Source organism: Oncorhynchus mykiss, chromosome 24 (genome assembly GCF_013265735.2).
Source record: "Oncorhynchus mykiss isolate Arlee chromosome 24, USDA_OmykA_1.1, whole genome shotgun sequence".
NCBI classification, from domain to species: domain Eukaryota; kingdom Metazoa; phylum Chordata; class Actinopteri; order Salmoniformes; family Salmonidae; genus Oncorhynchus; species Oncorhynchus mykiss.
The window spans coordinates 35,763,765-35,776,264 of NC_048588.1; the positions used below are offsets into that span (position 1 = coordinate 35,763,765).

General features: G+C 42.7%; 1 protein-coding gene across 3 annotated transcripts in view; it reads right to left on the reverse strand.

Moving 5' to 3' along the window:
* LOC110523138 (muscleblind-like protein 1) overlaps positions 1-12,500 on the reverse strand; it is a 110,830-nt gene that overhangs the window by 74,715 nt on the left and 23,615 nt on the right. For all 3 annotated transcript variants that reach the window (XM_036961798.1, XM_036961797.1, XM_036961799.1), the window contains exon 2: positions 2,832-3,679. In XM_036961798.1, the coding sequence (XP_036817693.1) occupies positions 2,832-3,005 (174 nt within the window). In that variant the 5' untranslated portion in view covers positions 3,006-3,679. The remainder of the gene's footprint in view (positions 1-2,831; positions 3,680-12,500) is intronic.

A 12,500-nucleotide genomic window follows, 5' to 3' on the forward strand; every position in this document is an offset into this window, starting at 1 on the left:
GGTAACACATCAGACAGGTAACACATCAGACAGGTAACACTTCAGACAGGTAACACTTCAGACAGGTAACACTTCAGACAGGTAACACACCAGACAGGTAACACATCAGACAGGTAACACTTCAGATAGGTAACACATCAGACAGGTAACACTTCAGACAGGTAACACTTCAGACAGGTAACACTTCAGACAGGTAACACATCAGACAGGTAATAACACATCAGACAGGTAACACACCAGACAGGTAACACATCAGACAGGTAACACTTCAGACAGGTAACACATCAGACAGGTAACACACCAGACAGGTAACACTTCAGACAGGTAACACATCAGACAGGTAACACATCAGACAGGTAACACACCAGACAGGTAACACACCAGACAGGTAACACACCAGACAGGTAACACTTCAGACAGGTAACACATCAGACAGGTAACACATCAGACAGGTAACACATCAGACAGGTAACACATCAGACAGGTAACACATCAGACAGGTAACACACCAGACAGGTAACACACCAGACAGGTAACACATCAGACAGGTAACACACCAGACAGGTAACACACCAGACAGGTAACACACCAGACAGGTAACACTTCAGACAGGTAACACATCAGACAGGTAATAACACATCAGACAGGTAACACATCAGACAGGTAACACACCAGACAGGTAACACACCAGACAGGTAACACACCAGACAGGTAACACATCAGACAGGTAACACATCAGACAGGTAAAACTTCAGACAGGTAACACTTCAGACAGGTAACACTTCAGACAGGTAACACATCAGACAGGTAACACATCAGACAGGTAACACTTCAGACAGGTAACACTTCAGACAGGTAACACTTCAGACAGGTAACACATCAGACAGGTAACACATCAGACAGGTAACACATCAGACAGGTAACACTTCAGACAGGTAACACTTCAGACAGGTAACACTTCAGACAGGTAACACATCAGACAGGTAACACTTCAGACAGGTAACACTCATCTCACTGAGTCTTTACATTGTTAGGTTCTAAATATCAGAGTAAGAACTCGACGGACTCTATAAAAGATTACACCAAGTTTTCCAAAGAATCGAACAGCCGAACAAACAAATACATATTCGCACAAGTACTGATATTTAACTCTTCATCCTATACTGAGTCTCCTCCTACACATCTGAACAGTCAATTAGCGTTCTAGTTTGCTCTGTATTTTTGTTAATTCTTTCCAATGTGTTAAGTAATAATCTTTTTGTTTTCTCATGATTTGGTTGGGTCTAATTGTGCTGCTGTCCTGGGGCTCTGTGGGGTCTGTTTGTGTTTGTGAATAGAGCCCCAGGACCAGCTTGCTTAGGGGACTCTTCTCCAGGTTCATCTCTCTGTAGGTGATGGCTTTGTTATGGAAGGTTTGGGAATCACTTCCTTTTAGGTGGTTGTAGAATTTAACAGATCTTTGCTGGATTTTGATAATTAGTGGGTATCGGCCTAATTCTGCTCTGCATGCATTATTTGGTGTTTTACATTGTGCACAGAGGATATTTTTGCAGAATTCTGCATGCAGTCTCAATTTGGTGTTTGTCCCATTTAGTGAATTCTTGGTTGGAGAGCGGACCCCAGACCTCACAACTATAAACGGCAATGAGTTCTTTAGCTGAGTCAAGTATTTTTTAGCCAGATCCTAATTGGTATGTCAAATTTTATCTTCCTTTTGATGGCATAGAATGCCCTTCTTGCCTTGTCTCTCAGCTCGTTCACAGCTTTGTGGAATTTATGTGTGGTGCTGACGTTTAGGCCGAGGTATGCATCGTTTTTTGTGTGCTCCAGGGCAACAGTGTCTAGATGGAATTTGTATTTGTGGTCCTGGCGACTGGACCTTTTTTGGAACACCATTATTTTTGTCTTACTGAGATTTACTGTCAGGGTCCAGGTCTGACAGAATCTGTGCAGAAGATCTAGGTGCTGCTGTAGGCCCTCCTTGGTTGGTGACAGAAGTACCAGATCATCAGCAAACAGCAGACATTTGACTTCGGATTCTAGTAGGGTGAGGCTGGTTATTCTCTCTCTCTCTCTCTCTCTCGACGGTGAATTGCAGAGCCCTGTGGGCTGAATGAGGACTACCCACTATGAGTGTGTGTCACCCCACAATAACACATTGTATCTTATCACTTACCACTGCACATATCACCCATTCATACTGTTAGAGTGCATAGACACACACTCTCATGCGTACACACACACACACACACACACACACACACACACACACACACACACACACACACACAAATGTAATGTGCTGGCTCTTCTCTGTTACTGAGGGAAACTCTGAGTCTGTGACCTCTCTCTGTCAACTGTGGTGTGCTGGCTTTTCTCTGTTACTGTGACACACTGAGGGAAACTCTGACCTCTGACCTTTGACCCAGGGATGGAAATGCAATACGCACGCACACGCACACGCACAGCACTACGAATACTTTTTCTTCATCCTGAACTCCTATCCCTATCATACGTACCTTCCTCTTCCTCCTTGTGTCCTCAAGAGGAAGCTGACGGTGATTACAACATTCAGGTAACCAGTTGCGTGATCGTGTGAGGCACAAGGGGAAGGTGGCTCATAATAATAATGAATGGAATGGCATCAAATACATGAAAACCATATGTTTGATGTATTTGATACCATTCCACCTATTCCGCTCCAACCATTATCACAAGCCCGTCCTCCTGACCAACCTCGTGTGATGGACAACCACAGAGAGAGAGAGAGAGAGAGAGATCCCCCTATACCCAGGTGACCTTCAGATGACCTTAATCAGTTGACGACTCACCTTGAGGGAGTCAAAGCAGGCGATGATTCGTCCATTCTCCACCTGACAGCTCTTGGCAGGGTGTGCAAACTTACACTCGCTGTCCGGTCGCGAGCACATCCCTCTCTGGAACTCACGACACACCTCCAGGGTCAGCCATTTTGTGTCCCGAATAGGAGTCACGTTGACTGCCATTTTGAACCCGTCAGGAGTAGTCGATTAAGAGCGACCGATATAAAAAACGAAAGGGAGGTCTCAGTGTGTACGAATGTTTGCTCCTGAGAGATATCAAACTAAAGAAGATCAAATAAAACAATCCATTCTAAAAGTGTTTTCTATCCGAGGCCTGTTTGTGGAGGTTGGCCTGGGAGTCTCCTAGGATCTATGGCCCATCTTAAGAGCCTTTTACTGGGACTGATGAGATTCCTGCAGTGCCTTTCCCCCAGGGTATGGGATTGTGGCACTGATGGCTTGCTTTTTGCAGGCTGGACCAACTTATGAGCTCATTTCTCTCCTCTCTCTCTCTCTCTCTCTCTCTCTCTCTCTCTTACACTCTTTACCTTTCTCCTCAGCTGAACTGTCAGGCGAGACAGATGGTGAAAGACGTTATTGATCTGTGTTGGCTCACGACGTGCAGAGGGAGCAGGGAGCAGGGGAGAGAGTGGAGGGACAGTGAGAGGACAGTCGCCTCTCACACGCACAGATGGAATAGAATCACAAGTCCGGAGAAGGGTAGACGTGGCATGGAGGGATTATGGGTGAGATGGGGGGCACAACCATGGGTCAGAAAGTTCAGCGGGCGGGGTTGGCAGTCCTGGTGTGTCTTAGTAGTTCCAAACAGCTACAGTCTTCAGGGGAGGCACTTCTGTCTATGGAGAGGAGAGGCAGTCAGCATTTAACAGAGCAAGAACACAAACACACACACACACACACACACGCCAATGCATACTAAAATTTATTCAAACACACACACACTCTAGCTCACATCGTAGGTCCTAACACCAACTGTCAGCCACTCGACTGGAAAGTCAAATCAAATAGCCTATCGCTTACAATGAAGCATAGCTGTTCTTTAAAGGTTCCCATAATATTTCATCAGGTTGTGGGAACAGCTTTGTTGTAACATTGTGAGAACATCATAAAATATATGTTCCCAAAACATCAAAACTGTCCAGTTGCGCATATGATTCCACAATGTAAATTTTTTAAGGTACAAAAATCATTCACCTGATGTTACAAGAACATTCCAGAACAATCTGTCTGTTCTTTAATGGTTCCCAGAACATTTTGTCTGTTCTTTAATGGTTCCCAGAACATTCTGTCTGTTCTTTAATGGTTCCCAGAACATTCTGACTGTTCTTTAATGGTTCCCAGAACATTCTGTCTGTTCTTTAATGGTTCCCAGAACATTCTGTCTGTTCTTTAAGAACACTGTCATCTCAGATGACAGAAAATATGCTCAGAAAATATGCTTTTCAACCAAAGCTACACAAGCATTTGTGTAAGAGTTTTGATAGCCTAGCATAGCATTAAGCCTAGCATTCAGCAGGCAACATTTTCACAAAAACAAGAAAAGCATTCAAATAAAATAATTTACATTTGAAGAACTTCAGATGTTTTCAATGAGGAGTCTCTCAGTTAGATAGCAAATGTTCATTTTTTCCAAATATATTATTTGTGTAGGAGAAATCGCTCCGTTTTGTTCATCACGTTTGGCTAAGAAAAACATCAGAAAATGCAGTCTCTACAACGCCGAACTTTTTACCAAATTAACTCCATAATATCGACAGAAACATGGCAAACGTTGTTTAGAATCAATCCTCAAGGTGTTTTCACATATCTATTCGATGATAAATCATTTGTGGCAGTTGGGTTTCTCCTCGGAAGCAAATGGAAAAATACATGCAGCTGGAGATTACGCAATAATTGCGACAGAGGACACCAAGCGGCCACCTGGTATATGTAGTGTAAAATGGTCAATCTTCCAATGATATGCCTACAAATACGTCACAATGCTGTCGACACTATGGGGAAACGACAGAAAGTCTAAGCTCATTCGTTACCCATTCACAGCCATATAAGGACTCATTGAAACACAGCGCCTTCAAAATCTGGGGTACTTCCTGTTTGAAATTTCATCTTGGTTTCGCCTGTAGCATCAGTTCTGTGGCACTCACAGACAATATCTTTGCAGTTTTGGAAACGTCAGAGTGTTTTCCTTCCAAAGCTGTCAATTATATGCATAGTCGAGCATCTTTTCGTGACAAAATATCACGCTTAAAACGGGAACGTTTTTTAATCCAATAATGAAATACCGCCGCCAGAGTTCCAAGAAGTTAACAAAAGGCTAAGCTTGTGAGTGAATATATTTCTTTCATTTAATTTGCGATTTTCATGAATAGTTAACGTTGCGTTATGGTAATGAGCTTGAGGCTATGATTACGCTCCCGGATACGGGTTTGCTCGACGCTAGAGGTTAATGGTTCCCAGAACATATGGTCTGTTCTTTAATGGTTCCCAGAACATATGGTCTGTTCTTTAATGGTTCCCAGAACATATGGTCTGTTCTTTAATGGTTCCCAGAACATATGGTCTGTTCTTTAATGGTTCCCAGAACATATGGTCTGTTCTTTAATGGTTCCCAGAACATATGGTCTGTTCTTTAATGGTTCCCAGAACATATGGTCTGTTCTTTAATGGTTCCCAGAACATATGGTCTGTTCTTTAATGGTTCCCAGAACATATGGTCTGTTCTTTAATGGTTCCCAGAACATATGGTCTGTTCTTTAATGGTTCCCAGAACATATGGTCTGTTCTTTAATGGTTCCCAGAATGTTTCATTCAAATTATGGCAAATGGCAAATTAGGAAAGCAGATTAGAAAACCTCACGATTATGTTTCCCCCCAGATATAATGGCAAGTTGTGTGTTTGGACTGTATGTTAGGCGATATAGAGACACATGACATTGTGGCTACAGACGTGAATGCTACGGGTCGGTAGTCACTCAGGCAGGTTACCTTAGTGTTCTTGGGCACAGGAACTATGGTGGTCTGCTTAAAACATGTTGTTACAACAGACTTGGTCAGGGACAGGCTGAAAATGTCAGGGATGCGTCTCTGTGTGTGGAGTAAAGGTGGTCTAGAGTTTTTTTCCTTCTGGTTGCACATGTAACATGCTGGTAGAAATTAGGTAAACAGACAGACAGATTTAAGTTTCCCTGTATTAAAACCTGTTTGGGTTAGGGGGCAGCATTTTCACGTTCGGATAAAAAGAGTGCCCAGAGTAAACTTCCTGCTACTCAGGCCCGGAAGCTAATATATGCATATTATTAGTAGATTTGAATAGAAAACACGTTGAAGATTCTAAAACTGTTTGAATGATGTCTGTAAGCATGACAAAACTCATATGGCAGGCAAAAACCTGAGACAAATCCAACCAGGAAGTGGGAAATCTGAGGTTTGTAGGTTTCAACTCATTGACTTTCTAATATACAGTGTCTATGGGGTCATATTGCACTTCCTAAGGCTTCCACTAGATGTCAACAGTCTTTAGAACCTTGTTTGAGGCTTCTACTGTGAAGGAGCAGGGAATGAGAGCTGTTTCAACCAGATGTCTGGCAGAGTGCCATGAGCTGGCCATGCGCACGGCCGTGAGAGTGATCTGCGTTCCATTGCATTTCTGAAGACAAAGGAATTCTCCGGTTGAAACGTTATTGAATATTTATGTTAAAAACATTCTAAAGATTGCGCGCCAAGGTGCCAATGTAAACTGATATTTTTGGATATGAATCGAACAAAACAAAAATGTATTGTGCAACATGAAGTTCTATGAGTGCCATCTGATGAAGATCATCAAAGGTTAGTGATTAGTTTCATCTCTAACTCTGCTTTCTGTGACTCCTCTCTTTGGCTGGGAAATGGCTGTATGTGTTTTTGTTACTAGGCTCTGACCTAACGTAATCATATGGTGTGCTTTCGCTGTAAAGCCTTTTTGATATCGGACACGAAGGGTAGATTAACAAGAAGTTAAGCTTTAATTTGGTATATTGCACTTGTGAATGTATGAGTTACATATTTCTAAAAAATATTTTGGAATTTCGCGCTCTCCTGGAGGAGGAAGAGGTCTCCTGGAGGAGACCAGCCTACTGAGAAGGTGGTGTCATGACGTTGCCCTTTTTGGGTACAGCAAGCCCCATCCCCCTCTCCCTACCTCCTACACATAGGCTGCTGTGGTCAGAGGGAGGTCATAAATTCCGGGAGGAGATGATCTTCTCATGGCCACAGTATAGAGACAGAGTGAAGTTTCATGGAGGACAAAGGAATTTCTTCCACCTCACAGAACTTGAGGTCCGAACAACATTTATGTTCCGGAGAAGGTATAAAAGATCGGTGAAGAACCCAGCTACGAACTGGTCCGGTTGGTACAACTTGGGGAAGCTCATGGGAGACGGTGCGGCCACATTACCATAACACTGTTTATATAATAGCCTCAGATATGAGGTTTACATCTAATTGTTGTATAAGATGAATGAGTGAGGATGATACTGTTTGTGAAATTGTGTAATGTGATTTTGGACTGTTTAATGAAAGAAACTTCAATTCCCTTTTGAGTTTAACTAAATCAGAGGACCACCCATGAGCCCAGTTAGGGTCGGGCATCCACATTCCGCCCCCCTGTACAATCATCTGCACAACTGGACAGTTTTTGTGTTTTGGGAATGACCCCACAACGTTCTTGCAATATCAGTCAAATGTTTTATACAAACATTCCATAATCAACACCACATTTTAAAAATGCTTGTGTCATGAGAAAATAATGTTCAGAGAGAGAGAGAGAGAGAGAGAGAGAGAGAGAGAGAGGAGTGAAAGTGAGCGAGAGGAGTGAAAGTGAGCGAGAGGAGAGAGAAGCGAGGGAGGGAGAGAAGCGCTGCAAAGCGAGCATGAGGTTTTCACTTTCTATTCTCCGAGAGAGAGAGAGAGATAGAGGCCATACAGATGGATATTGGGTCACACTTTATTAGGACAGTCCATCTGTAAGTGCACTAGTATCAGCAAACTATCTGTTGAGTCCATGCTAAGGTTAGGGCTAGGGTAATAGGTTAGAGGTCAGCTAAAGTGTTACTAATATAGTAGATACTGTAGCTAGCTGAAGTGTTACTCCTAAAGCCTATAAACAAATGATGTACATCTTCCTCTACCTGTCTACTTGCTTCTCACACCTCACATGAGTCAAGTCACATTTTTATTTTCAATTCAATTCACGTCTCAACACACCTGACCAGATAACAACAAATATTACACACCTGGAAAATCTGTACGTTGACCTGCTCCCAGACACCTTTAATCAGAAATAGCTCTACATTGACCTGCTCCCAGACACCTTTAATCAGAAATAGCTCTACGTTGACCTGCTCCCAGACACCTTTAGTCAGAAATAGCTCTACGTTGACCTGCTCCCAGACACCTTTAATCAGAAATAGCTCTACATTGACCTGCTCCCAGACACCTTTAATCAGAAATAGCTCTACATTGACCTGCTCCCAGACACCTTTAGTCAGAAATAGCTCTACGTTGACCTGCTCCCAGACACCTTTAATCAGAAATAGCTCTACGTTGACCTGCTCCCAGACACCTTTAATCAGAAATAGCTCTACATTGACCTGCTCCCAGACACCTTCAGTCAGAAATAGCTCTACGTTGACCTGCTCCCAGACACCTTTAATCAGAAATAGCTCTACATTGACCTGCTCCCAGACACCTTCAGTCAGAAATAGCTCTACGTTGACCTGCTCCCAGACACCTTTAATCAGAAATAGCTCTACGTTGACCTGCTCCCACACACCTTTAGTCAGAAATAGCTCTACATTGACCTGCTCCCAGACACCTTTAGTCAGAAATAGCTCTACGTTGACCTGCTCCCAGACACCTTTAATCAGAAATAGCTCTACGTTGACCTGCTCCCAGACACCTTTAATCAGAAATAGCTCTACATTGACCTGCTCCCAGACACCTTTAGTCAGAAATAGCTCTACGTTGACCTGCTCCCAGACACCTTTAATCAGAAATAGCTCTACGTTGACCTGCTCCCACACACCTTTAGTCAGAAATAGCTCTACATTGACCTGCTCCCAGACACCTGCAGTCATAAGTAGTACCTAAGCATGGTGCATGAGGAGAGAAGAGGACAGAAAGAGAGACATATGGTTTGGAGAGGAGGGAGGAGGTGAACACACTCCATTGTTCAGATAATGACTGGTGATGTGTTGCAACTGGTCTCCTATTATATCTCCACTGTGGTGAACTACTTTCTAAGTCCAATGCTGGAATTCTGGGAAAGTGTGTGTGTGTGTGTATTTGTGTGTGTGTGTGTGTGTGTGTGTGTGTGTGTGTGTGTGTGTGTGTGTGTGTGTGACATACAGACAGACAGGCAGACAGACAGACAGGCAGACAGACAGACAGGCAGACAGACAGACAGAAAGACAGACAGACAGGCAGACAGACAGACAGACAGACAGACAAACAGGGAGGGAGGGAGGGAGGGAGGGAGGGAGGGAGGGAGGGAGGGAGGGAGGGAGGGAGGGAGGGAGGGAGGGAGGGAGGGAGGGAGGGACAGTAATGTTAGAGGATAAAGAGGAGACATCTCCATTCACTAAGAGGATACAGACATCTCCATTCAATAAGAGGATACAGACATCTCCATTCACTAAGAGGATACAGACATCTCCATTCACTAAGAGGATACAGACAACTCCCTTCAATAAGAGGATACAGACATCTCCCTTCAATAAGAGGATACAGACATCTCCCTTCAATAAGAGGATACAGACATCTCCCTTCAATAAGAGGATACAGACATCTCCCTTCAATAAGAGGATACAGACATCTCCATTCACTAAGAGGATACAGACATCTCCCTTCAATAAGAGGATACAGACATCTCCATTCACTAAGAGGATACAGACATCTCCTTCAATAAGAGTATACAGAAATCTCCATTCACTAAGAGGATACAGACATCTCCCTTCAATAAGAGGATACAGACATCTCCCTTCAATAAGAGGATACAGACATCTCCCTTCAATAAGAGGATACAGACATCTCCCTTCAATAAGAGGATACAGACATCTCCCTTCAATAAGAGGATACAGACATCTCCATTCACTAAGAGGATACAGACATCTCCCTTCAATAAGAAGATACAGACATCTCCCTCAATAAGGAGCAGACAGATTTACCTACTCTCCTTCACACTGCTGATGTCATCCTTCCTCTTCCTCTTCTACTGCACTGAGGGGCAGGCCTAATCTGACGGACAGGTCAGGGCTCTGTTTTTCTGCCTCAGAAGGCCAAGAAAATAATAAAAGTTAAGCCCCACTAGACAGTCGGCAGCAGATCTCTGTGAAGACCTGTGAAGAAGTTAGAGCAAGGTATCGCCTCGCTCTCTTCTATCACTCCAAGGAGGTGTGAGAGCCGACCCCCTCCCTCTATCCCTCAGTCCCTCCGTCCCCCTTTGCTCACGTACCCAGGCCTGCGTGTTCCTAGTGGCAATTTTCTCTCTCCAACACCTGCATGCCCTTCTATCAGAAAAACCTTCAGTCGAGAACACAAGACTCACACACACACAGAGAGAGATGAAACCAGTGTGAAATGGCTGGCTAGTAAGATGTGCATTCTAGAAAAGATCGGTGAATTCACTCGATCTGAGACCTTGAAGAAGTTGTTCTCCTTGCTCTGAAAAGGCTGTGGCTTTTGTCGGAGCGAAAAGGAACAACACTGAAAAGTGTGACTGTTGTCGATGTGTGCATAGGATCCCTGGTTCAAGCCCAGGCTGGAGAGAGGCAGAAGCAACACCGTGACACACAGACGCACCCACACACACTGCTAACACGTGTCATTATATGTGTGAAAACCTGTGGCCCTTACAGTAGCTGGATGCTGTACCAGGGTAAGATAGAACACACAGCTAATGTATATAGAACACACAGCTAAAGTATATATAACACACAGCTGATGTATATAGAACACACAGCTAATGAATATAGAACACACAGCTAATGTATATAGAACACACAGCTAAAGTATATAGAACACACAGCTATATAGAACACACAGTTATATAGAACACACAGCTATATAGAACACACAGTTATATAGAACACACAGTTATATAGAACACACAGCTATATAGAACACACAACTATATAGAACACACAGTTATATAGAACACACAGTTATATATAACACACAGCTATATAGAACACACAGCTATATAGAACACACAGCTATATAGAACACACAGCTATATAGAACACACAGCTATATAGAACACACAGCTATATAGAACACACAACTATATAGAACACACAGCTATATAGAACACACAGTTATATATAACACACAGCTGATGTATATAGAACACACAGCTAATGTATATAGAACACACAGCTATATAGAACACACAGTTATATAGAACACACAGCTATATAGAACACACAACTATATAGAACACACAGTTATATAGAACACACAGCTATATAGAACACATAGCTATATAGAACACACTGTTATATAGAACACACAGTTATATAGAACACACAGCTATATAGAACACACAGCTATATAGAACACACAGTTATATATAGAACACAGCTATATAGAACACACAGCTTTATAGAACACACAGTTATATAGAACACACAGTTATATAGAACACACAGCTAATGTATATAGAACACACAGCTATATAGAACACACAGCTATATAGAACACACAGTTATATAGAACACACAGCTATATAGAACACACAGCTTTATAGAACACACAGTTATATAGAACACACAGTTATATTGAACACACAGCTATATAGAACACACAGCTATATAGAACACACAGTTATATAGAACACACAGCTATATAGAACACACAGTTATATAGAACACACAGCTTTATAGAACACACAGTTATATAGAACACACAGCTATATAGAACACACAGTTATATAGAACACACAGCTATATAGAACACACAGCTATATAGAACACACAGCTATGTCTTTGTTAAAGGTCCCTAAAGCACACACATCTCTGATTCGCTCCTCTTTTCAGTTCGCCCCAGCTAGCGACTGGAACGAGCTGCAACAAACACTCAAACTGGACCGTTTTATCTCCATCTCTTCATTCAAAGACTCAATCATGGACACTCTTACTGACAGTTGTGGCTGCTTCGCTTGATGTGATGTTGTCTCTACTTTCTTGCCCTTTGTACCCTGTTTTGTGTTGCTACCATGTTGTGCTGCTGCCATGTTGTGTTGCTACCGTGTTGTTGTCATGTGTTGCTACCATGCTGTGTTGTCATGTGTTGCTGGCACGCTATGTTGTTGTCTTTAGGTCTCTCTTGTTGTGATGTGTGTTTTGTCCCACATTTTTTATTTAATTTATTTTTATTGTTAATCCCCAGAACCCCCCCCCCCCCCCTCCCAGCCCCTGCAAGAGGCTTGCCTACTTAAATAAAAAAATACAACATTAATATATCTTCTCTAAAGAGACAGACTGGTATGGATGCTTTTTATCACACCTATATAAGGTCAATCAGTTGTCATAATGGAACCTAACACTGTTCTGTTGGCTCATATAGTAAATCATACCAGAACAATCTGGAGACCAAAATGGTGGCTGAGTCTCTAAGGTGAAG